Source organism: Podarcis cretensis (assembly GCF_951804945.1).
Source record: "Podarcis cretensis genome assembly, chromosome: 12".
NCBI classification, from domain to species: Eukaryota; Metazoa; Chordata; class Lepidosauria; order Squamata; family Lacertidae; genus Podarcis; species Podarcis cretensis.
In genome coordinates, this window is record NC_137181.1 from 44,442,378 (window position 1) to 44,467,749 (window position 25,372).

The 25,372-nt window shown below is 41.1% G+C and overlaps 1 protein-coding gene and 1 long non-coding RNA gene across 10 annotated transcripts in view; one reads left to right on the top strand and one right to left on the bottom strand.

Moving 5' to 3' along the window:
* Positions 1-25,372, top strand: part of RBMS3 (RNA binding motif single stranded interacting protein 3) — a gene marked incomplete at its 3' end in the record, with an annotated part of 775,525 nt that overhangs the window by 691,790 nt on the left and 58,363 nt on the right. For all 9 annotated transcript variants that reach the window (XM_079947347.1, XM_079947348.1, XM_079947349.1 and 6 more), the window contains 3 exons: positions 2,920-2,966; positions 17,084-17,180; positions 23,861-23,911. In XM_079947347.1, the coding sequence (XP_079803473.1) occupies positions 2,920-2,966; positions 17,084-17,180; positions 23,861-23,911 (195 nt within the window). The remainder of the gene's footprint in view (positions 1-2,919; positions 2,967-17,083; positions 17,181-23,860; positions 23,912-25,372) is intronic.
* Positions 1-25,372, bottom strand: part of LOC307199594 — a 660,078-nt gene that overhangs the window by 596,306 nt on the left and 38,400 nt on the right. The gene's annotated exons all lie outside the window — the stretch shown is intronic.

Consider the following 25,372-nt stretch of genomic DNA (forward strand, 5'->3'; position numbering starts at 1 on the left):
CAGAATACTTACAATGAGGAAGGTTTATTCGCTTTCTGTTTATTTATTTTCTTTTTCTTTTTTTGCCAAATCATCCCCCATGTTTCTAACAACTTTTAAACAATTCCTATGACCCATTTGCTCTCCTCTTCTCTTCCTTATGTGTCTACCACATGCTTATTGGTTTCCAGATCCTTATTGTTTACTTTCTACCTTGCATCTCGCTTTCTGGCTGGGCTTTCAAGTTATAGTCCATCTCATTTATTTGGGCCATTATGTGTGCCAGTTATCCTCCTCTGTATGGCTCACCTTGTCAGGCTGACATTGTACTTAAATTACAAGTTCATACCAGTAGGCAGGCTGTTTGCTTTTATTTTTCCAACTGAAGAAGATGGAGACAAGCATACAAAAGGCGTATAGACCTCTGATGACACACTGTCTATCAGTTTACAGGAAGTGTTTGGACTTGATATCCTGCCTTTCACTCCCCTTAAGGAGTCTCAAAGCGGCTCACAATCTCCTTTTCCCTTCCTCCCCCACAACAAACACTCTGTGAGGTGAGTGGGGCTGAGAGACTTCAGAGAAGCATGACTGGCCCAAGGTCACCCAGCAGCTGCATGTGGAGGAGCGGGGAAGCGAACCCGGTTCACCAGAATACGAGTCCACCGCTCTTAACCACTACACCACGCTGGCTCTGCTAGTCAGCACTGTCACTCAAAAGGGAAATAACCAATAATGGTATGGATTGCATTGGATGATTGGCCCACGGTTGGCATTAAGAGTTGACACTCAGCTCCTCTGATTCCTTTTACATTTTAAATATTATTACACGATCTGAACACCCCGCTCATTGAGTAATCAGAATAAATGGGGTAAAATGTAGCACAACTATATTTTGCAATGTCAGGTCCAGCAGTGGTTGCTGTTACCAGCGTAGCAGTTTTATCTCATTTTGCTGGTTTAAAAGCAACATCCCAAGTCATTGGGGTAATGTTATCATTACAGTACCACTGAACATAACTGCCTCGGCCTAATAATTATTGTGTCTCAACATAATTTTGCTGGTTTAGTAACTGATCGTTTGTCTGTAAGAAGGGAATTGTCAGGGAACTGCCATCGGAGCCAGAGGTAGAGGAAGGGCTCCAGAGGGATTCCAGAGGGCGTCCCGGGAGGGAGAGAAGCAGCCCATCTTCTGGGGAAGGAAATCAGCGTAGCACCAGTGGAGAAGGGGGGCAGATGGGGGAATCGGCGAGGTGGCTCCATGACTCCTCGCCGGAGACCAGCGGGGAGAGCACGGGTCCTCCGCTGCCCACACCCTCCCTGCGCAGAAGGCTTCCGCGCAGGGAGATTAGGCGGAGACTAGGCGTCAAAGAGCTTCTTTGCTGGAAGAAGTTCAAGAAACGCCCACTGACGGATTCTGCCAGCGATTGAGACAGCCACAGGTGAGTGGCTGTCCGGACAGAAAGGGTTCACTCAGGCAACCCAGCCAGGTGTGGCACCGATTTACGCACGAGCAACCCCTAGAACCATTACAGCAATGAATGTGAACCAGCTTACATTTTACACCATTTAACTGTTGTAGTTTATATCCTAGTCATGGTCTATAAGGGGCAGGGCTGCAGCTAGGGGTGCAGGCGAGGGGGGGGCCTCAAAATTGGTTAAAAAAAATAATATTGGATTTTCTGTGAAAGAATTCATTATAAGGTGTGAGGAATTGAATGGGTGGAGGGAGCGTTGGAGGAGAGGTGGAAAGACGAGTTAATTTGTCCATGGCTAGGGGACGCAATCTGGATAGTTCTGCCAGGGGCATAGGATCACATAGCTATGGCTCTGATCCACAACAGGATTAAAGTCTCCAATACAGAAAAGCATGATTGCTATCATGGGCTCTAAACTGAGCGTTTTAAATGCTTGACACTTTCAGCTAAAGAAAAATAAAATAACAGACACCACAGAAGGTGCAAATCAGTGGAAATAAACAGAACACATTTGCTGGGCAATTGTATCCTATTTCTTGGAGAATAAAAATATCTACCTGTCATTGCATCTTTCACCTCCATCTTTGGGGGCAATTCAAGAGAGTGAAGGTGAACCAAAATGGTTTGCAAGGAGAGTAGAGGAGAGAACTTTGCACATTGCTTACTGAATGAATGAAGTGGCCAAATGGTCATTTTTCTACTTCATTACAAAAAAACACCACAATTCCTGAGGTCTCTCCCTGCACCTATGAACTCCTCATATAACGTAGTACATTCTGGCGCTGCTTCCTAGAATGACCGTTCTGTAGCCACATGGGGATTCTAGGATATAAGCTTTGTACAAAGAACCTCAAACCACTCTAAGCACAAATGGGACTTTCATAAACTCCAGAGAAATATTACAACTTGCAACCCTCCAAAGGTTCCTGGAGTCCAACCCCATCATTCCTGATCATTGGCCAGACTGCCTGTGGCTGATGGGAATTGGAGTCCAACAACAGTCACACAACATTGGGGGTTGAAATTGTCAGCCAACGAGGGCTTGCCACGATATACCGTTTTATAAAGAGCCATGCATGGGATTTTTTTGTTTTAACTCAAAGCGGAAAAAGACCACCCAGGCACCACTCACATTTGTGAAGCACAACCTGCACACAGACACCACAGCATTTCTTCTAAGTTCCTCCGCTCTCAGCAAGAGAGACAGAAAAAAAACAACAACAATGCCTCTTTTATGGTGAATGAAGACTTTTGTGAAAATAGAAGCAGCGTTTGGCACAGCACGAAACTGACATCAATAGAATGCAAGTTTTTAAAAGCACTAAAAGTCAATTTAAGACCAAAAATGGGGGGAAAGGATTATATAGTGGGTTCACTAATTTCTCCCCTTTTTCGTTGGTTGTTGTGTGTATGTGTGATATAAAAAGAGTAACCTTCTGTTTTCCCCCCTAACTGTGTACAGGCTGGCATGGCCTTGACATATGACCCCACGGCCGCTATTCAGAATGGGTAAGTAGCATATACTTTACTATTTAAAAAATACTACATAGCACCATGATCTCCCCCTGCCCCCGACTGGTTTCCAGCAGCAAAAAAAAAAAAAAAAAAAAAATCATTTTAAGAACAAGTCACCCACAAAAATGCTGTTGAAAACAAATTTAAGCTAGCTTGTCAAACATAAATGCTAGTTTTCTTTTTTCCCCTTTTTGCATCCTGTTGTTTATATCATCTAGTTGACTGTGAAGCCTTTTCTCATATCCATTTGGCAACTGCAGATTTACGTAGGCTTGTACGTTCTCTGGAGAAGAAGTCATTCTCTTTCCCTGACAGCAGATATGTTCTGGCAGTAGATAGTTCCCTCAGTATGCCTAGTCCCTTCACTCAAGAAGCATACATTTTCAAATTATCTTCAGGACTAGTGAAGGATCATTTCTCCCCTGAATGCCCCTCATAACAAAGGTCTTTCTTCTTCTTCTTCTTCTTCTTCTTCTTCTTCTTCTTCTTCGTCTTCGTCTTCGTCTTCGTCTTCGTCTTCGTCTTCGTCTTCGTCTTCGTCTTAATAGGTATTTGTCAGGCAACATTTATCAGTGCATTTTACACTTCCAAACAACCATTTAAAGGTGTTTCTGGCCATCTTTTAGCGAAAAATAGTAAATGTCCCAAACCCCATCCTCCACCCTCTTGGAGAAAGATCCACTCATTTGAAGAGAAACATTTTTTTACTCTGGAGTAAAGGCTCTCTTGAAAGTTAAGTACTCCCATTCGTGGGAAGTGACAGATAAAATTGTAAGCCTCTCAATAATATACATTTTCCTGTGTGGACAATCTCCATGACAACGTCGCAGTTCACAGTGGCTTTTCGTTCTGTCAGAGAGAGAGATTCTCCATGTGCACATAAAGTAGGCATAATAATAATAATAATAATTTATAATAATAATTTATTATTTATTATTTATACACAATACATGCATGTGGGAGCCATTTTTGGTTGTTTCCATGCATGGGTTGGTGACAAGCAGGGGTATCACCAGATCTCATCACCAGAATCCTGCCTCAGAATTTCTCCTTTGAATTTCCAAGAAACTCGAGGTTGTACTGGGCTTTTGATTCATGATGGTTCTTTCCTCTCAGCACTCTCACTGGCTCCCTCTCACACAGCCCTCTCTGGAGAACTTGACGGATGACATCTTTCCCTGCCTTGTCATCCACAGAAAGGGTTGCGCATGGTTATTGTAAAACAGACTTGCTGGCTCCAACTCATCTTTCTCATTTCTAATCTGATATCACGGCAATGAAAGCCTCCAATGTAATAATGCTTGGTAATACTTAAGCTTTATGTTAGCCCAGGGATATTGTTCATGAGCTTTTTGTCAGAACTACCTATGGGCATGCCACGCAAGGAGATAATGTTTATTTCTGAGGATAAATATGAGGCATTGGTGTTGTACAACTTCATAAAGACATAGCGGTAGTGAAATTTTTGGCACTGAAATACAGCCTGTATAGGACAAACGATGATGCATTTCCCAACCGTGGCTTCCTTCTGTGATGTAGACGATGAAATATGTGAACTGCCTGCTAGTTATCAGCCATGTGTCCTGAAGAACTCTGTTGTAAACCAGGTGTTATCTTGTTAAGGACGTTTGTAAATCTGTCCTTGTAGCCTGTGTATATACACCAAAGATGTTAGTATATCAAAGAACAAAATTACGATTGCGGAGTGTAGTTACAGATAAATAAATGATCTCCTGTCAGGTGTGTTACTCCGTATAAAAAGTAAAGGGACCCCTGACAATTAAGTCCAATCGCGAACGACTCTGCAGTTGCAGCGCTCATCTCGCTTTAAAGGCCGAGGGAGCCGGTGTTTGTCCACTTCCGCACACAGTTTTTCTGGGTCATGTGGCCAACGTGACTAAGTCGCTTCTGGCGAAACCAGAGCAGTGCACAGAAACGGCGTTTACCTTCCTGCCGCAGTGGTACCATTTATCTACTTGCACTGTGTGCTTTCAAACTGCTAGGTTGGCAGGAGCTGGAACCGAACAATGGGAGCTCACCCCGTCATGGGGATTTGAACCACCAACCTTTCGATTGGCAAGCCCAAGTGGCACAGTGGTTTAACTCACAATGCTACCCTAGCCACATGCTTTTAAAGTCGGCCATGTCATATTGTGGACATTACTGGCTTTTAAAAAATAATTCGTTATGCCTTTTTTCGTTGAACTTTATGAGACTTCCATTGAAATCTACAATTTGATACAATGAATAGTATACCTTATTTATTCAAAAGTACAGTCGATTACGTCTTGTGTGTTTATACAAGGAACCTTACACTCCCACAACCCCTTTATTTCAACTGATATTGAGTGTTCCTGATTTCAAAACCTTTTGAGCGTTAAAAGAGACAAGTTGAAACCATTATTAGTTAGAAGAAGTTACATGTATAGCAGAGGGGGTGAGCTGCATTGTTTCATACTAACAATGTCCTGGGCCCGGTCCAATAAATGCTCCTAGCATTTAGACATCCAGCTGTTGCTCGTGAAACAGAGCACTCGCTCTTGCTATTGATGTAAAATAATGAAATACTACATTTTCCAGTGACAAAAAATGAAATTTTTTTTCCTGGGGCAGTAGTAACATCCTGTGGGCTTGTTGTTTTGTTGTTTAGTTGTTCTGTGATTGATTGAAAATGGATGCCTTGTTTTTTGAGGTAATTTTGAATTGCGCACTTTATTGACATGGGAGCATTCCCTGGACTAACGGAGGAAAATCCCTTTTGGTATGTTGAGGGTGGGAGCAAGTGGTAACAGAACTGACAGGAGGAATACTAGGAGACAATTTGGGGGGTGGGATATGAGGGTAGAGTAATGGGAAGAGAGACTGGGGTCTAAAGGTTTAGCTGGAAAATGACATTTATTTATGTTTGAAAGCTATGTTGTCATAGGTAAAATGTTTGTAGTTAGGACTACTGTAATAGCATAAGAAATGCTGCTGTAATATAATAGTTTGGGATATAGAAAAAGATGTATTTATCACTAGCTGCTTGAATTGTAAATCTCATGTTGTTAAGATTGTCATCTTCCTCACCATTATTTATTAGCCACTTGCCACATAAGGAACATCCAAGCAACTTACAACATTTTAAGAGCATGAAGCATAACTTTACATCATAAAAGAACAATACACTTCTAACAATAAGGTAGAATTTACATTGGGAAGTTTGGGGGTTCTATTTGTTTTTCTTATCAAATACATTTTTTAAAAAGAAAATAAACCAGTTTTGAGTGTCTTGATAAACACTCATGTCTTTGAACCCCTATAATGCCGCTTGCTGACTCGGATGGAGAATAGAGAGGTGTGTGTGTAAAATTAGCCTGCTGTACAAAAGTAAAATTTACAAAGGATGTCCACTTTTGCCTCTGCCCACATGTGGCCCCTGAAAGCTTTGCCTAGAATGGAATGTGGCCCTCAGGCTGGAAAAATGCCACCCACACCTTTTGTATGATCTTGTGAGATTTGGTGGAGTCAATCAGAAGCAGTCTTAGAAGAGAATATGCAAAGGTCAGAGCAGTTAGCTGCAGTGAGAGATGGAAGAGAGCCTTTTTTGAGGTTGGCGCTGTGGGTTAAACCACAGAGCCTAGGACTTGCTGATCAGAAGGTCAGCGGTTCAAATCCCCACGACAGGGTGAGCTGTTTGGTTCCAGCTCCTGCCCACCTAGCAGTTAGAAAGCACCTCAAAGTGCAAATAGATAAATAGGTACCGCTCTGGTGGGAAGGTAAACGGCGTTTCCGTGCGCTGCTCTGGTTCGCCAGAAGTGGCTTAGTCATGCTGGCCACATGACCTGGAAATTGTATGCTGGCTCCCTCGGCCAATAAAGCGAGATGAGCGCCGCAACCCCAGAGTCGGCCACGACTGGACCTAATGGTAAGGGGTCCCTTTACCTTTACCTTTAAGGCTAAGAAAGCAGCAGGTGAAGAGGGCAGTAAGTAGTCTTTCTTTTGGACTAGAAAACTCTGGGGAAACCAGGGTTCCAGTATCTGTGCCAACTCTTCGGATGTCTTCTTAACTATACAAAGATCGTATAAGCTATAAAAGAGGCAGCCTAGAAGATAATGGGAATTAACTTTTGATCCTTTTGCTTCTCCATTGGTCTGAAATGGGATTTCTAACCATTCCTTGGTAGAAATAATTACAAGTGAGTGAGGAAGAATTTTTAAAATGTATGTATTCCTCACCTTTCAATGCAAAAAAAAAAAAAAAAAAAAAATCCCAAACCCAACCAAGGTGGCTTAGACTTATAGAAAATTGAGGGAAGAGAAAAAAAGATGAATTCTTTAAGAGGAAATGAACAAAGGGAAAAACTTGTTTATGTCCAAGTACTATGTCCTTCCTACCAGACCGCTGAATTCTCCTTAAGCAACGAAACCTTGTCTTCTCCTCCTGAAAGCTTAGGAAGCTGCATGAGCGCAAGAATACCTGTTTTATCTTAAGTCTTATAGGAGAGCATTTGCAAGTTATTACGGTGAAAAGTCCTTGACATGAAAGCTGAGAGAGACATGTGGTGTGTGTGTGTTTTTTGCTCCTTGCTGTTGCTTGAGTATGTATTTTCCAGGCTTAAATGCTATTTAGATAACTGCTTCTCTTTAACTGAAAAGGAGATGGTTAGCTGCCTATCAAGTCCTGGGCTTAAGCAAGCCTTTTTTGCAAAAGTCGCATCAAATGTGATTCACGAAGAGCTTATTCCCAGGTTGGAGTATTGGGAGGTTCAAGTAGGACATTTCCCTCTTTGTATACTTTCTTACTCTCTACAGTCTTTCATCTACATTGCATCCGTCTAAGTGGCAATGTTTTTAACCTCTTAGGGGGAAATATTGTCCATGTGATGGAAAGGATTAGAACAGAAAAGAGCAAAAACACACAGTTCTGGTTACTTGCAGGCTTACTTACATTTATTTCATTTTCAAACTGAGTACCCTATAAATCCCAGTACTATAATCTTGTACTGATCATTTTCATTTAACATCTCTAGCTTCATTTTGCTTATGTACTTAAAAACAAAATTTGCCAGGGAACCAGTGTCCACTCCTAGCGGCCAACACAGGCATGCTAATGAAATAGAGAGAACTCACCAATATTCCTGGTGAGCCAATGAAATATAAATGCATTCAGAACCCACTTTAAAAAAAATAAAAGGCTCTTGCTTTATGACCAAAGAGCACCAGTGGTATGTAAAATGTTCCTATCTCTTCATTCATTACCTCATAAATAGGACACCTGCAAAATATTACCCAGCTATGTTTGAAAGCTAAAACCACAGACATTTGTTGTCAAGCATTTAGTGTGTAGGCAGTACTGAACAGAAATTTATTGCTGTTTTCTTTAATTCCCCTCCTCCACCACCCCTTTCCAGACCCTAGTATGCTTGCCACACATATTTTGAAATCTTACTTTTTATTTATTACTGAAATGAAATTTCTGTCAGATTACTTTTGACTTCTTTTTCTCCCTGCCACTGTCCCCATCTCAACACAACTAAATGCCCGATTGCTAACTTTAATTAACTGTAAGCTCTAAACTTCAAGAGAAAATAAATCAGCCTCTCCCAAGAGGTTTGTTACTCCAACTCACATCAGCCAAATGGTCAGGAATGATGGGAGGTATAGTCTAAAAAAATCAGGAGGGTATCAGGTTGGGGGACGGGACAGGCTTATATGAATTTATGTTGTCTTTCAAGTAGTTCTAATAAGTGATTAATAAACTCCATCTTTGAATAAACCTATTGTCCCACTGAGTTCTCTCATCTGAATCATTACAGTGCAGTCTTAGACATGACTATGCTCTCAAGTCAGTGTGTATATTACAACGTTAGGCATATATATAAGATCCCAGATCCAGAAAAACCAATCCAGCAATGGTGACTGATCAATTCCTCCCCAATATGCAGCAGCATATGCATACTTCAGTAAGTAAACATATTACCATTTCCAAATCATAGTTGAAGGTACCTCACAAGCATCAGAACAATATAATATCTGTTGGTAAATATAACTTCTTAAATTACATTTTAAATTTCTTATCCAATATAGGCTGTTAGCTGAAGAAGTCCAAATACATATTAACAAAATTTGACTTAACATGTTCTTAGCTTCAGCAGTTATCTTTATTTAAATTTTACTTAACATACATGGACTCAAATGTCGCTGGTGTTCTATAATCACCTTCCTTTATGTTTTAACTCGCCATTTCCCGAAAGACTGTTTTCAAATCCATTCTCAAATTGTACTGGAGATGTTGCAGGGCAGGCTCTTTTCTTGTCCTCTTTAATGTTATGGGATGTGGTATCCAATATCATCAATAATGTATACGTTTTGTCTACCAGACCAATGACCATATTTTCCCCTTAACTATAAATGCATGATCTAATTTGAAAATATGGGAACCAAAGAAGAAGATTTTTGTGTACCTGTGTTTTGGGGAGGTCTTTATTTCTCCTCAGTTTGCATGCACATGGTAACACAAATCACTTTGTGAAATGGACAACAGCATTCCATTCAGTAAATCACCGTATGACATGACTACATTCTATTAAATATTTTATTTTTGTAAAACCATAGCTTTTTCTGTAGCTTGGATCCTGAGATTTCAGTTCATGAACAGAAGGAGTGACTTTTAACGTAATGAGAATTGCTCCTACACAAGGACTCTTAACTTGTGTGGAACTCTCCTTCCTGAAAAGAGGTTCCTTCTGTTTACAGAGGAAAAAAATTAGGATCCCGGCCATTAATAGAAGGCAATACATGTTTTCAGATTTCTCCTGAAAGTCAATAATGAGGAAGACACATGCACCTCACGAGGGAGGGCATTCCACAAACAGGGAACCACCAGTGAAAAGGTCCTGAATATGTTAGGTGAGATCGTTTGATTTGGCACTAAAATACAATAATTATGTGAATCCTGCAGAAATTTAATCAGAAAGGGCAAGCTTTATGCACCAGGCACTGTCAATTCTGCTAGATCTAGAGTCAGCAACAAATTTAGACCTCCTGAATATTTTTAACGGAAATAGACTTCTTGTTTATCATTTTGTTACAACCGTTATTATTTTTTATCTTATAAAATATATATGTTATAAAATAACATGTGTTATAAAATATGGTTTGGTACATATTTCATGTTATTTGTCCTGCACTGAATACAATATGTCATCTGCATAGAGAATTATTTTCTCAGATTCGTAACATATAAATTACTACTACTACTAGTAGTATTAACATACATTTTCTTACCACCACACCCTTTATTTTAGCATTATTTCTTACCTCTGTTTCAAACAGCTGAATACTCAGTGCAAACACCTATGAGTGCAATGGGCATACCTGCCCTTTGCCTCAAGAGAGAGAAATTTGATAAGTATTAGCCCATATTTTAATAGAGGCTTCCTTACAGATAGTGGTAACCCCAAACAAAAACAAATAATTCTAATTTATGTATCAGATAATTCCATTCAACCTAGTCATATTCCTTCTCTGCGGCTAGAAAAAGTGTAGCTAATTGATAATATTGATCAAACTATATTAGTAGATTTCTTCCATTAATAAACTTGTTTGATCACTATGTATTAAGGGATCAGCAGTGGCCACCTCTTCTTGGCAAAACTATAATCCATATTTTAAAATCCTCATCTCTCAGGGAGATTAGCTTTTAAGATTCTGGTTTCTTATATCACCTCTCCAAATTAGTTAGTAAATGGACTATTTTATTTCCTTTTTCAGACAGTATTTGTGCAGCAATGTCTAGTTATTCTTGAGAAATTCTGTAAGCAGCTTATGGTATCTTTGCATTCTGAATTTGTAAGTTGCTTTGGGGTTTTTCTTAAGAAGTGGTGAATAAATGTAATTAATAAATAGGCACACAAAGTTTTTAAGCAAGTTTCTAGTTCTTTGATTGTTTCTTTGATTGGGGGAACCCCGCCGGATGGGTGGGGTATTTTATTATTATTAATATTATTAGAGATTAAAATAAATTTTAAAAAAATTAAGGTTTTTTTTTAAAAAAAGATTAACACCCTCCCATAATTATGTATTTGGATGCATGTAGACTATAAATCTGGGGTGCGGGTGGCGCTGTGGGTTAAACCACAAAGCCTAGGACTTGCTGATCAGAAGGTTGGCGGTTTGAATCCCCGCGACGGGGTGAGCTCCCATTGTTCGGTCCCTGCTCCTGCCAACCTAGCAGTTTGAAACCACATCAAAGTGCAAGTAGATAAATAGGTACCGCTCCGGCGGGAAGGTAAATGACGTTTCCGTTCGCTGTTCTGGTTTGTCACATGCTGGCCACATGACCCGGAAGCTGTATGCCGGCTCCCTCAGCCAGTAAAGCAAGATGAGCGCCACAACCCCAGAGTCGGCCACGACTAGACCTAATGGTCAGGGCTCCCTTTACCTTTAGACTATAAATCAATTCATACTGAGAGTGGAACAACAAGGATAATATATTATTGGCAACTATTAGACAAATTGTTATCAAGTGATCAATAGAACTGGAGTGCAGTTGGGATTTATTTGTTGGCATCCGTCAGTCTCAAGAGCCAATGGAGTGCGCCTCCAGGGGTGAAGTCAAACCGCTGAGTTAGCAGCAGTGATGTGAGTTTTCTGAGCATCATCATCATCATCATCATCATCATTTTATTTGTATGCCGCCTTCCCATAGTTAAAACAATGCTCAAGGCGACTTACAAAATGACAAAATTTACATAATTACCAATACAGTCATACCTCGGGTTCCAGATGCTTCAGGTTGCGTTTTTTCAGGTTATGGACCCACCGAAACCCGGAAGTACCGGAAGGGGTTACTTCCAGATGTCGGCGGCCGCACATGCACAGAAGCACTAGATTGCGCTTTGCGCATGCGCAGAAGTGTCGAATCGCGACCCGCGTGTGTGCAGATGCGGCGCTGCGGGTTGCGAACATGCCTCCCGCACGGATCACGTTCGCAACCCGAGCATCCACTGTATAACAAAAGTCGTAGGCAATAAATAAAACACATCAAAAAGTACACAACCAAATGGAAAACAATTTCCACATAAATCATAAAATCTAAAACTAAGAATACAGCATCAATATCAATCACAATTTAAAATGATATAGATAAAAAAACTAAAATGGAGCCCTCTCTGCCCAGCAGCAGCAGTCCTTTATGGAGCCTGTCAGGCCCCACCCCAAGCCAAGTGGAGAGAGGCAGGGCAGGGCCCTTCAGGCTCCCAGCAAGTGTGTATGGAGGTCCTGGGCTGCCTAGTTGACAAGTCCTGCCTCCTGGCCTCACTGATGTGGTCCCAAGGAAAGGAAAGCTATAACTTAATTCATTAGTAATATTGTAACAGGGACGCGGGTGGCACTGTGGGTTAAAACACAGAGCCTAGGACTTGCCGATCAGAAGGTTGGCGGTTCGAATCCCTGCGACGGGGTGAGCTCCCGTTGCTCGGTCCCTGCTCCTGCCAACCTAGCAGTTCAAAAGCACATCAAAGTGCAAGTAGATAAATAGGTACCGCTCCAGCGGGAAGGTAAACGGCGTTTCCGTGCGCTGCTCTGGTTTGTCAGAAGCGACTTAGTCATGCTGGCCACATGACTCAGAAACTGTACGGCGGCTCCCTCGGCCAGTAAAGCAAGATGAGCGCCACAACTCCAGAGTCGGTCACGACTGGACCTAATGGCCAGGGGTCCCTTTACCTTTAGACTATAAATCAATTCATACTGAGAGTGGATCGAATAGTCAGGGGTCCTTAATATTGTAACAAATAGAACTATATGGGGCCACATAATTTGAGCATTCAAAAGAAAGTCCCCCCCCCATTGTAATGTTTCCATATATTACAAAGTAGTAGCAGTAGTAGTAGTAGTAGTAGTAATAATAATAATAATAATAATAATAATAATAAATTTATTTATACCCCACCCTCCCTGGCCAAGACCGTGCTCAGGGTGCCTAACACTGAATATAAATACAGTAAAAACATTAAAAACAAAAAAAACCCCAGTTGATTAAAATATAAGTTAGAATACAGTTTAAAATGCAGCTTAAAATGCAGCCTCGTTTTAGTGGTAGCCTATATATCAAAGCCATAAGGGGAGAAAATGTCAAATATTCACCGGGGCCAACTATCCATGCTGGTCCTACATGGGCCAGCAAAAAGAGCCGAGGGAAAATTTATATACAAACATTTATACTGAAAACATTTTTACAAAGAAATCAGTCATCAAGCTATTTGAATCATAATTTTTTGCAGATTTCACTGAAAGATAAATCTACCATCTGTTTTAATAAGTAATACAGGGTTCCAGAATAACCTGTCCTTCATCATTATAGCTACCCTTCCAGGCTAAAGTTTTGTTTTATTTATTTGCAGTATTTATATAGGCCTTTTGTTCTCTGCCAAATACATTTTCTCTAATTTAGTGACTTTCTACCACCTCTTTTAATATGGAGGCAGATAATACCAACATTTTCCTTCTCATTAGCCTTGCAGTTTTCCATCTTTTTAGAGGCAGATTAGTCCTTTGATGTTCACAGACAAGGTCTTATTTATTGTTATGTATAGCTGCTGTTCAGTTCAAGAAAAGGACAGAGGGGGAAAATGGGATGTAATATAGAAATAGAATTAACCGACAAAGGCTAATTATCCTTAGAAGGAAATTTCTTATTTGAGCTAGAAACAAAAGCAGAAGGAGAAGCTTGTTTTAGCCAGTTGGTCAAACGTGTAAAATCAGTCGGGGCGTTCTCTGTTGTTTAATATTGTTCAACTATAGATAAGGCCCAACAAAGCTTTTTCCTCTACATCTTGTTTCCAGAGACCCAGCCTCATTCTAAAAATATTTAATTAATAGGGAATGTCTCATTGCTACTTTTTTTCCCATTCAAACACATCATCAGTGCTTATGGGTGTGTACCTATCACAACCTCAATTATCATTTTTTTATATTTTATTTCAAAAAGGTAATTATTTCACATTTTCCTCAAAATAGCCTCCTTTCTGCAGTTGCCGATTGCAGAGACATCTCTAGCCATTGTCCTTCAATGGGTTGAACTTTCATTAGCCCTCTAGGCTAATCCAATGGCAGCTGGGCATCTGAATGTCAAATCCTTTTAAACCTTTGAAATTGTTCTTCCAGATAGCCTAGATTCCCCTTGAGTTTGGACTTTGAACTCCTCGGGAATTACTCCTGAGCCTCAAAGTGTATTTTCTCAGTAGAGAAACTACTCCTTTTGCTCTTTGCTTGACAAAAAAAATGATGAAATGCCTCGATTTCCCATCAATAGTTAGTGAATCATTATTGCTCAACGAACGTAATCACCAACACTTGGAGAGAGATCAAAGCTCAGTAGTGGAGCACATGTTTTGCATGTACGTAGAAGGTTCCAGGTTTGGTCTCTGGCATCTCCAGTTTAAAAAGGATCACATAGTTAAGTGATCTGAAAGATCTCTATCTGGGATCCTTGAGGGTCACTGAGAATCAAAGCTGTTTCCTCTACCCATCAGTTAACTTGGTTTAGCAATCTGTTACCAACTGATACAGCACATAATTAGGTTGTTTAATTATGCATCTGTTGTCAGAACAAAGATTTGTGAGTTTCATTTGGATTCGTTCAATTATTTTGTCTATTCAACCTTTGAAGATCTGCTAACTGTAATTAAACCATGCTCAGTTCAATAAAAGACTCAAATGATTACAGTAAATCATGACTAGAGTTCTCTATGATTGATAGTTCAGTCCTTGCAATTAAGCAGTAGTGCACTTCATTGAAGTAGTTCAGTGGTTACAGAAATTCACTTGATTCATAATAATAGTTGTAGTCAACAAATGGTTATCTTCATGGAAAAGTTCCATTGAATAGTCACCTACTAGTTCCAAAGCAACAGGCCAAAATATGAGTTCAGGTGGCTCAAGGTGTAAGTGCACCAGAAGGTTAATGGTTCAAGCCCCCCACCCAGGGACGGCTATGGGCCAGATTCCTGCATTACAGGGGGTTGGACTAGATGACCCTCAGGGACCCTTCCAACACCACAATTCTATGATTCATCATACAGCAAGCCCAGATTGTGACACATCTCTTCCCCAATACTTTCCATAGAATGTGGTCCTCCTGACTGCTGCATACATGTATCAGGAAGTTTTAAACATTTTATCATTTTTTAAATTTTCTGCTGGAAGCTGCCCAGAGTGGCTGGGGAAACCTAGCCAGATGGGTGAGGTATTTTTATTATATTATTGTTACATCATCTTTTTCCTCTGTGCTCTCCCCAAGTGGATGAATAAACTCTGCAACGCAGTCATACATGACATGGTCCTAGTTCCTGCTAAGGTTTTACAGGAGGGAAGCAGCAAACTCCCCTTCCTCAAGTACAGTGGTACCTCAGGTTAAGTATTTAATTCGTTCTGGAGGTCTGTTCTTAACCTGAAACTGTTCTTAACCTGAAGCACCACTTTAGCTAATGGGGCCTCCTGCTGCTGCTGCGCTGCCGGAGCCCGATTTCTGTTCTTATTCTGAAGCAAAGTTCTTAACCTGAAGCACTATTTATGGGTTAGCAGAGTGTGTAACCTGAAGCGTATGTAATCTGAAGCGTATGTAACCTGAAGTACCGCTGTATAGCTCTCCCAGTCCTTCATTGGGGCGAGGGATTTCCAGTATCACAGGCTAGTGGTTCAAACAGAAGCAGCCATTGATGCCCTGCAGAACTTCCAGCACATTCTTTTCTCAGCCTCTCACATATGCACAGGTTACACCTTGCCATTAATTATTATTATTATTATTGAATTTATATACCTGGAGGTCTCAGGGTGGTTCACAGAATAAAATCAAAACAGAAAACCACAAGAGACATAATCAAAATAAAAACAACCCAATAACCCCCACCCCCCCAAAAGAAACACATTTTGCTTCTACAGCTGGAGTTGATGTCATAAGAAGCAGAGTAGGAAGGCGTAATTTAATTCTGCTCCCATGTCAAGAATGATTTAATAGATAGTTTTAATTATCCATCTCTATCTGATAGGGATTGCAAATCAATCAAACTATGGCATCCTCCATTCTCTTTATATTTCAAACATAGCGTTCCCATCCCATTCCTCCCCCCCCCCAAAGGGCAACAAGTGAATTAGATAAGATGTGAATTAGATAAGAAAGTTTGTAGGTCTTGGTTCTGTTGTATTTGAAAGTTTGTAGTTTTTAGCTGGCATCTGACTTTAAAGTTGCTGGAAACCTGAGGAATAAAATAAACTCTCTCTCTCCCTCTCTCTCCCTCTCTCCCTCTCTCTTTGTTATTCTCCCAACATCATGGCCATGATCCAAAGAACCGACTGTTCTTGTCTATGGCCCAGAAAAACGTAGCAGTCTAACTACTTAGGAGCCTCAAGTCTGCTCAAGTTGGTTGAAGCAACTTGACAAATCCATTACACCATTTGTTAAGGGTTCTTGTGAAGCTTCATTGAGTTTTAATCACCAGCCAACATTTTAGAGGCAGTTCCTCTCCACTGCCCAGTACTGTGCAGATGCTCCACTTAAAGTCTTCTGTTTTAGCAATCCCTGCCTTAAATGTACCTCTACTCAACTCTCTTGGTTGCTTCCGAGATTGTGATAATGTTGCCTTTATACCTCCATCATTTGTTGCTGTCATCTTCCCAATCAACTTAGATCAGGCAAACTTGGCCCTCCAGAAGTTTTGGGACTACAACTCCCATCATCCCTAGCTAGCAGGACCGGTGGTTAGGGATGATGGGAGTTGTAGTCCCAAAACATCTGAGGGCCGAGTTTGCCTATGCCTGACTTAGATGCAGGTGGGTGTTGTGCCAGTGATTCAGGCTGCAGCCAATCCATGCCCCCTCTGGCCCAGCTGTGTGTTGCACCCTGCTGTGGTGGATCTAGTGAGCTGCAGCAGTTAGGGCTGTTCCCAGCTTCTTGACCAACACATGTGAAAAGAAAAAGGCACTGGGTTGCTGTTTTTCTTTTCTTTTTTTGCGGGGTGGGGAGCAGGACTCCTGTTTGTGTTTGGCTGTTAATGGCTATGAAACAGTTCATTGCAGCATGTCAGTCCATCACCTCAAGACTCTTCCTTTTGTTTTGTTTTTGTTTGCAGATTTTATTCCTCACCGTACAGCATTGCTACAAACCGCATGATTCCACAGACATCTATCACGCCATTCATTGCTGCTTCCCCTGTCTCTACATATCAGGTATGTTGGAACTGCATGGGCCCCCCGTATCCCTAAGTGAGTCTTTGTGATTTGCATGTCAGCATGGTGAATTGCTGCACACTTTAGTCACGCTGTTATATAAACTGTTTTGGTAGCGTTTAAAATATATGTGCATATTTGTTCTAAAATTCCTGGTGCGTTCAAGATCTAGGTGTACTTTAAGTAATAAACCCTATTATCCATTCGTCATATTTCAACCAGCTTTTCAGATAAATCGGATTTTGTGTTTTTTTTCAGTCAGTCCTACCCAAAGTTGATTACACATAGTGTTAAGTTGTGGGTGAACATGTCAGACGACACAGCGATTCTTCAAACAACTCTTGTTTATTCACAGGCCAGAACAGAACTGAACTACAGTGGTGCCTCGCAAGACGAAAATAATCTGTTCCGCGATTCTCTTCGTCTAGCGGTTTTTTCGTCTTGCGAAGCAAGCCCATTGACAGCTTAGCAGATTAGCGCTATTAGCAGTCTAGCGGCTTTTAGCGATCAGCTGTTAAGCGGCTTATCAGCGGAACAGCTGATAAGCGGCTTAGCGGCTTAGGAAAGGGGGGGGGAAGCGGGGAAAAAACCTGCGGGAACTCGCAAGATTTTTTCGTCTTGCGAAGCGACCCCATAGAGAAATTCATTTAGCGAAGCGCCTCCAAAACAGAAAACCCTTTCATCTAGCGGGTTTTCCGTCTTGCGAGGCGTTCGTCTTGCGGGGCACCACTGTAAAGGGTTCAGTCAGCCTGCTTATATAGAGCTCCAGTACAACGTAACTGTAACAATTTTCTAAAACTATCCAATCACTGAATGTCACTTTCGATCCCTTATTTGCATAACTATCTACAGTATCCCCCTGCTGGCCCAGGGTGAGAACTTCAGTACATAACACATAGGATGTTTTCTTTTGCAATGGGTAGAAGGTTGCCAGAATATATTAATAATAATAATAATAATAATAAAAAATTTTATTTATATCCCGCCCTCCCCAGCCGAAGCCGGGCTCAGGGCGGCTAACAACACTAAAACAGTGCAACATTATAAAAACATTATAAAAATTAATTAAAATCAAAATTGATGGCAACCATAAACTAAAGTTTTGTAAAGATTGCCAAAGGAGGGAGTAATAATAATAATAAATTTTGTCTCCTTTGGGTTTTAATGCTTCACTCTGTGTTTGTTATATCTGCCCAGTGGCATGTACTTTTCTTTAAAAGTACCCATAAACTAAAAACTTGATTTTACAATCATACCTTGGGTTGAAGTAGCTTCGGGATAAGTATGCTCGGGTTGCATGCTGCGCCGACCCGGAAGTAACAGAGTGCATTACTTCCGGGTTTTGCTGCTCGCGCATGCACAGACGATCAAAATGATGTCACACGCATGTGCAGAAGCGGCGAATCGCAACCCGCAGACACGGGTTGTGTTCACTTCTGGATGCAAACGGGGCTCCGGAACGGATCTTGTTCGCATCCAGAGGTACCACTGTATTTATTTTATTGCATTTATATTCCACCTTTGTTCTAAGGAGCTGAAAGTGGTGCACAGGATTCTCCTCTTCCTCATTTAACCCCCCACAAACAAATCTGTGAGGTAGGTTAGGCAGAGAGGTAGAGACCGTTCCAAGGCAGGTGAGTTTCATGGCCAAGCGGGGATTTGCACCCTGGTTTCCCAGGTCCTAGTCAGGCACTCTTAACTACTCCACCACACATGAAGATTGGCATTAAGAAAAAAAGTGGTGAGCTGTAATAAACAATCATAAACATTTTTTTTAAAAAGGTTTCCTGTGTTATCAACATAATGTATTCTGGGCTTCCCTACTCCCAAGGGTATCTTCCACCCTGACTACTGTGCTGCCTTAATCTGGCAACGTTTTGTTCAATATTTCCTGTAACAACTTCTGTCACTGCTTAAAATAAACATTCTGCATAGCGTTTACCAGAGAATTGCACTTTTCTTTTTTCATGCCTCCTTAATTCCATGAAAGGGACGTGGGTGGCGTCGTGGTCTAAACCACAGAACCTAGGGCTTGCCGATCAGAAGGTGGGCGATTCAAATCCCCGCGACGGGGTGAGCTCCCGTTGTTCGGTCCCAGCTCCTGCCCACCTAGCAGTTTGAAAGCAAGCCAGTGCAAGTAGATAAATAGGTACCGCTCTGGCGGGAAGGTAAATGGCATTTCCGTGCGCTGCTCTGGTTCGCCAGAAACGGCTTAGTCATGCTGGCCATATGACCCGGAAGCTGTACGCCGGCTCCCTCAGCCAGTAAAGTGAGATGAGCGCCACAACCCCAGAGTTGTTTGCGACTGGACCTAATGGTCAGGGGTCCCTATACTTTTTACCTTTAATTCCATGAAACATAGGGCCAAACTGCAAGTGGCATATTGAAAGGAACCACCCAGGGGCCCCCAGTCTGGATTGGGAGCCTAGTAATGAGGAAACCATTCCCATGGGAATGAAAGGGACCTCCCCCGCCTTCATGATTTTCAAGTCCAGGAAGCCTTCTCAACACCATGTGCCCAGAAGCAAGTCTAGGACTTCACACAGTTCTTTCTTCTGCATGAGAGTTCACCCATAACAATAGGTGGCAGTGCAATTTAAGTTTTCTCTTCCAAACTAACACATTTTGGCTATATTAAAGCGAATACTATGTTTTACATTACCTTCAACACTTTACCAGTCAGTCCTGCAACATTTTCTCACATTTCTTTAGATACTGTCTTAACGGATCTCTGTGTCCTGTGTATGGTATGAGAAATAATAGCACATTGTAGAATATGCTTTGTTCACCAGGGGTTTCTCAGTCAGTGGATTTATATAAACTTTAACTTGATTACAGAAATGCTTATTAGTTGAGCGTAGAAAATTTGTTAGCTTTTTGTATCCCTGAGTATGAAAGCACATACTGCCTTAAAAAAGGATATTTGACAAAAGCCACTTTGAACAAAAGGAAAGGGTAACCCTTTCCTAGATTATATTCTGGTTTTCTGACTTGTATGCCAGTGATTCTTCTTTTCCTACATGCAAAACCAAATCAAACAGCCATTATTAATGTGTAGCATAATAACTGGCCATCACCAGGTATGTATCGGATAAGAAAAGAGTAGAAACACCACAGAACAAATAAATCAGTTGTGAGCAATAGGAGTTAAATATTGAGGGACTGATGGGAGTTAAAGGAGGCAACTGATTTTGTTCAGGTTCAGTTCATGCAGAAATTGTGATGATAGATAGATAAGCATATTTAATAGATGGGCTTTAATATACTTAGGGTCCCACGTTTATGGGCTTATGAAGGGTCCAGTTACAGAGGCTGACAAAGCTCACACAGTTACCTGGTTCGGAATACAAATTTGCCTGTTTATAATGCTCTAAAAATTATGAGACAAACATGTTTATTTTTATTTCCCACAAAGTTTTTCTACAGTCTGAAATGAAAACCATGAACAGTCCTTTCAGGTGCCTCAGTTGTTCTGTGGAAACTACAGCATTTGCACCCAATACCAAATATAGTTTTCACTGAACAGCTGAAGCATTTGGGAGGAAGTATTCAGTCCATTTGGTAGAAAATGGGATTTGGGGGGGGGGGCACAGGGTTGGCTGCTTTTCTGACCAATCCGTTCTGGTGAGTAGTCTGGTTGTTGTATTGAACAATTGCAATGTTCAAGGCAGCCTCATGTACTACGGAACTGCATAAACCTGCTCTGGATGTTATTCATATTAGAGATAGTAGCATATGTTTCCTCAAGGGAATTTTGTTATTTAGCCGCAGATGATTCTGTTGAGATTGTGTTTTCTAAGTACATCAGAGGGACAGTGCCATGTTGATAGCTAGGAGAGGAAGGATAATATTGAAGAAAATGCAAGGAAGCTAGAGGTAGAGATAGTAGGATTTCTTATAAACAAAAGTGTCAGCAGAAGAGGATGTCAATCACAGGAATAGATGAGGTGACTGAACACAAGGGAATATATAGTGTAAAAGTTCTAATTTGTTTTTAGGGAAGGCGGGCAGGTAAGATACAAATCTTGCAGCTTTGGTGGCTATGAAGTCTGATAATGACAAATAAAGGCAGTGAAGAAATATGGGTTATTCAAAAGAGGTTAGGGAAGTTATTTTGAATTTTCTGCCTAAGGATGTTTCAGGAGTTATGGCAGTACATAAAAGCAAAAGAATTTTATGTGAAATAGGTAGATAAGATATGGAGTGCAATGGGCAGAAGCAGGGGAACAACTTTTGTTTCTCAAACATCTGAGGAATTAAAACAGATTCTGTGGAATGAGGGGGAAAGTATTTGTCAAACAGAACCGAGAGGGGGGAAATGAGTACACGACCCAGAAGGAATACGTGTAAACTTAAAAGGCTTTAAAGTTTTTTTCAAGAAAGGAAGACAGAAGATGATGTTTAAATGCCTTTTGAGATATACATTTAAATGGATGAAAATCCACAAAGGCAAAAGAAGGGCACAGACTCTTTCCTCTCCAGAAGACTTATCAAATGAATTAGCAAAGACAGAACTTGGAAAGGAAATTTCCTAGTTCAAAGAAAACGTGCAGTTCCATTTCTCATCACCAAGTGGCAATGCTTCCTAGCCAAGCTTGAAATTCACTTGGTGGTATTTGCCGATTATTTCGAAATCATCACTTTTACCGCTGCCTGAAAATGGATCATCCCCTTATGAGAATTCATACCAACTGGTGGCAAGCGCCCAATATCCTGTAGTCCTAAACGCTGATAATCAATATTTGAAAAAAGAAGAGCCTTTGTGGAATGTGTGCGCGCGCACACACACACACACACTGCAAATTGTGGTTACTTTATTTGCAGTCAGTTATTCATATTCTATTATCACTTCTACAATGCAAAGTTGCTAGGGAAATCGGAAACATTTACTAAAAATGCCACCAAAGGAAATGTAGTTGTCAGAGCAATAGTCAGAGTGAACTTTGATACTTACTGACTCAGACAACTTGAATGGGAAAGCTGCAATGTCACCAGAGTATTTTGCTTGATTTCTAATTGACATGAATGACATACTTTGGGGAGTATGATCATCTCCCTTATGGAACACGATTTGCTCAGGCTCTCTAGAATCATGTTCCTCTGTTGTATGTTGTGTTCTAGTAAGAGCTCTGTAAATTGATCAACAAACAGTGAGTACAGTGCACTTCGGACTATAGGCCTGATATAAGACAGTTTCCTATATTTCTAGCTGTTCTTTGAAAAATATTTATCCTATGACCTAAGGGCGGTGACAGTATTCATTGAGAAACTGGAATATTTTCTGAAAGGCTACTGAACTTTTAACTTCCTACCAATAAGAATTTAATTAGGTTACTTAGGAATCATGCTTCTCAACTTTTGAACTGTGTTTTTAATTTAAAGAGGATTTGGTCAACATAGGATGTGCACATTTCTTGCTCAAGAACATCCTAATTATTCCAGAGTAAATGCTAGCCATCATTCTCTTGAGTTGATTGATTTTCCTGGAAGCCCATTTATGTAATGTGAAAACTGTCCCTTAATTGTCTAACTCTGTAATATATTGCTTTGATTGAAGCCAATAAATTTTATCACAAACACCAAAAGCCTCTGTCAGTAGTACACTTGTTTGTGTGTTCGTTGACTCAGAACAAAGTTGTGAGTCACGTAGCCTGAAGTCCATAAACCAGGGGAATATGCCCTCCCGACATAAACTTGCCCTGGCTCTATTTTAGTTGCAATATTCAGCATTATTTGTTAGTTTTAGTAGCATTGCTTGCCCATTTATCAGCATAGCTGTCAACTTACAGATTTGAAAGTAAGGGACCAGCAGCCTCGAAAATAAGGGATCAGCATCCAAAATAAGGGATTTTCCAGGCACAGGTATGTTCAACTTCTGAGCCCCTCCAAGCCAAAGGCAAAAAACCCAACCAGCAGCCAAACGAAGCCTCAAGCGGTGGTTCCCACAGCGCAGCAACCCGGCAAAGGGGATGCAGCAAGGAAAACCACCATCACCTCTCTGCTGGGAAGCGCTGAGCAAAGGCGAGTCCCCAAGCAACGCGGCCGATTTGATCAGCACAAGGCATGCAAGCTCCACCCCTGCCCACTGTTCTTAGACTCCTTATTGGGTGAGCAACGCAGCCAAGCAACACAGTTGGAGCTTCCCGCCTCTGTGACCGGCAGGGAGGGAGGGAGAGGAGCTGCTTCCTTTGAAACCCGGGAAATTTAAGGGACATCAGCGGGACACAGCGCTGGGATAAGGGACTTTCCTGCCAAATAAGGAACGGTTGGCAGCTATGCTTATCAGGCTCTACTTTCGCACAACATTTCTCTCTATGGGCTGCCACCTGCATCAACCTTGCAACTGTGCTCCTACCTGCAAGGTGGACTGTAGGGGACCAGAAGGATGATCAGAATTGCTGCCATGCAGTTTGCAGGATGCATCTGAGCCCACAGCATCAATCTTGTCTATGAACAAGGCCCTGCTATTAAGATTTAAAACGCAAATCTGTGGATGATATCTGGGGAAAAAAATTACATTCATTAACTTGCATCAGTGTGGCTGCATCATTTTTCAAAGTGCTACAGCAAGTTTCAATTTGCTATGTATTTTATTCAAAGCACGTTTATTGCCAAATTTGGGTGTGTGGTTTTAATTTTTTTTACACAATTGTGCTAATATAGTGCTTTCTGATACACAGGTTCAGAGTACTTCATGGATGCCTCATCCGTCATACGTTATGCAACCAACAGTAAGTGAGCATACATGCACACTTTTCTTGTTTCTTCTTTTTTCTCTGGGAGTTAGTGGAACTTGAATTTCCTGTTTGTGGCAGGTTTACCGCGGTTACCCAAGTTAGTTGAGAATTTACTGAGAGTAATATCAGCTGCAAAAAAAGCCAAGGATTAGTGGAATAGTTATTAGGCAGATCCGAGTTGGTAGATTCTGTGCATCTTTGTTGTGTGTGATGCTAACATGCATTGTAGTTAAAAATCATATGCACAGCCAAGGGCAATACGGTTCAGTTTTCAGCTGTGTAGGAACTCTTGAGTATTGAAGTTTCCCAGGCTGAGGTTTAGTCTGACTTTTAGAAGACATCTGAAGGTAGCCCTGTTTAGGGAAGTTTTTAATGTTTGCTGTTTTATTGTGTTTTTAATATTCTGTTGGGAGCTGCCCCGAGTGGCTGGGGAAACCCAGCCAGATGGGCGGGGTATAAAGAATAAATGATGATGATGATGATGATGGCGGCTTGTGGGAGGAGCCATAGCGCAGTGGTAGAGCACTTGCTATGCATACATTCCTGTGTGGAATCCTTGACATCTTCAGTTGGTACTGGTAGATTGGAAAGACCTCTGCTCTGAGACCCTGGAAAGCTGTTTGTCACAGTGGGTTAGAAGGACCAATTATTTAACTAAGTGCAAGGTCACTTTAAAGTGTTACTGGGTAGCTTGGCCTTCTGCATAACCCTGCTAAATAGTTATGAGGAATTTAGTGTGCTTCAGGTGTAGATGTGCAGCAAATCCTTAAGGATAATAAGTTGACATTTTGATAACGGGTTCCTGTACTACTGGTTGCAGAATTTTGGGCTAAACTGGAAGTTTAAGCAGAATAGGATCCAGAAAATAATTGGGACAATGCTGTTTGAGGTTTTGCGTAACAATTCCTGGGTTGGAGTGTTGACCCTCAAATCTCCCTGTCTGCTTATTCTGCTAGCAAGGGGATCAGGGCAAGTCCCTAAGTGGGGTCCAGGTGTCAAGTGTGCTGAGGACATCCCTTAGGGGAGCTCCCTGCATTCGGTCTGATTTGCACAGAAATATTACGTTAGTAGGTATGCTGCTTGGGAGGGTTCTGTGCTCGTTAATGATGGTAAGGGAATTGCAAAGTAAAGTACACTTTGTGTAGTCTGTGAATCATTACATTGGGGAGAGCAAAGGAATTGCACTCCTGTGTATTCTCAGTTGCCAGGATGAGCACATCTGCTGCTACTCCTGTTTCATTCTTTTAAAAAATAAAAAGGGTCTTTATTGTTGAGAGGAAGGAGCCGTACTGAAATGCTGAAATATTCAAATGGATACAAGCAGTGAATCAGAGATGGCATTTAGAACTACTGTGATTGGTTTGGATGACTCCTGTTTTGATAAAAGCATTTTTTAAAAAAATACAGCTTATCCAATATGGTGAAAATTCCAAACTTTAGTATTGTGACAGCTTC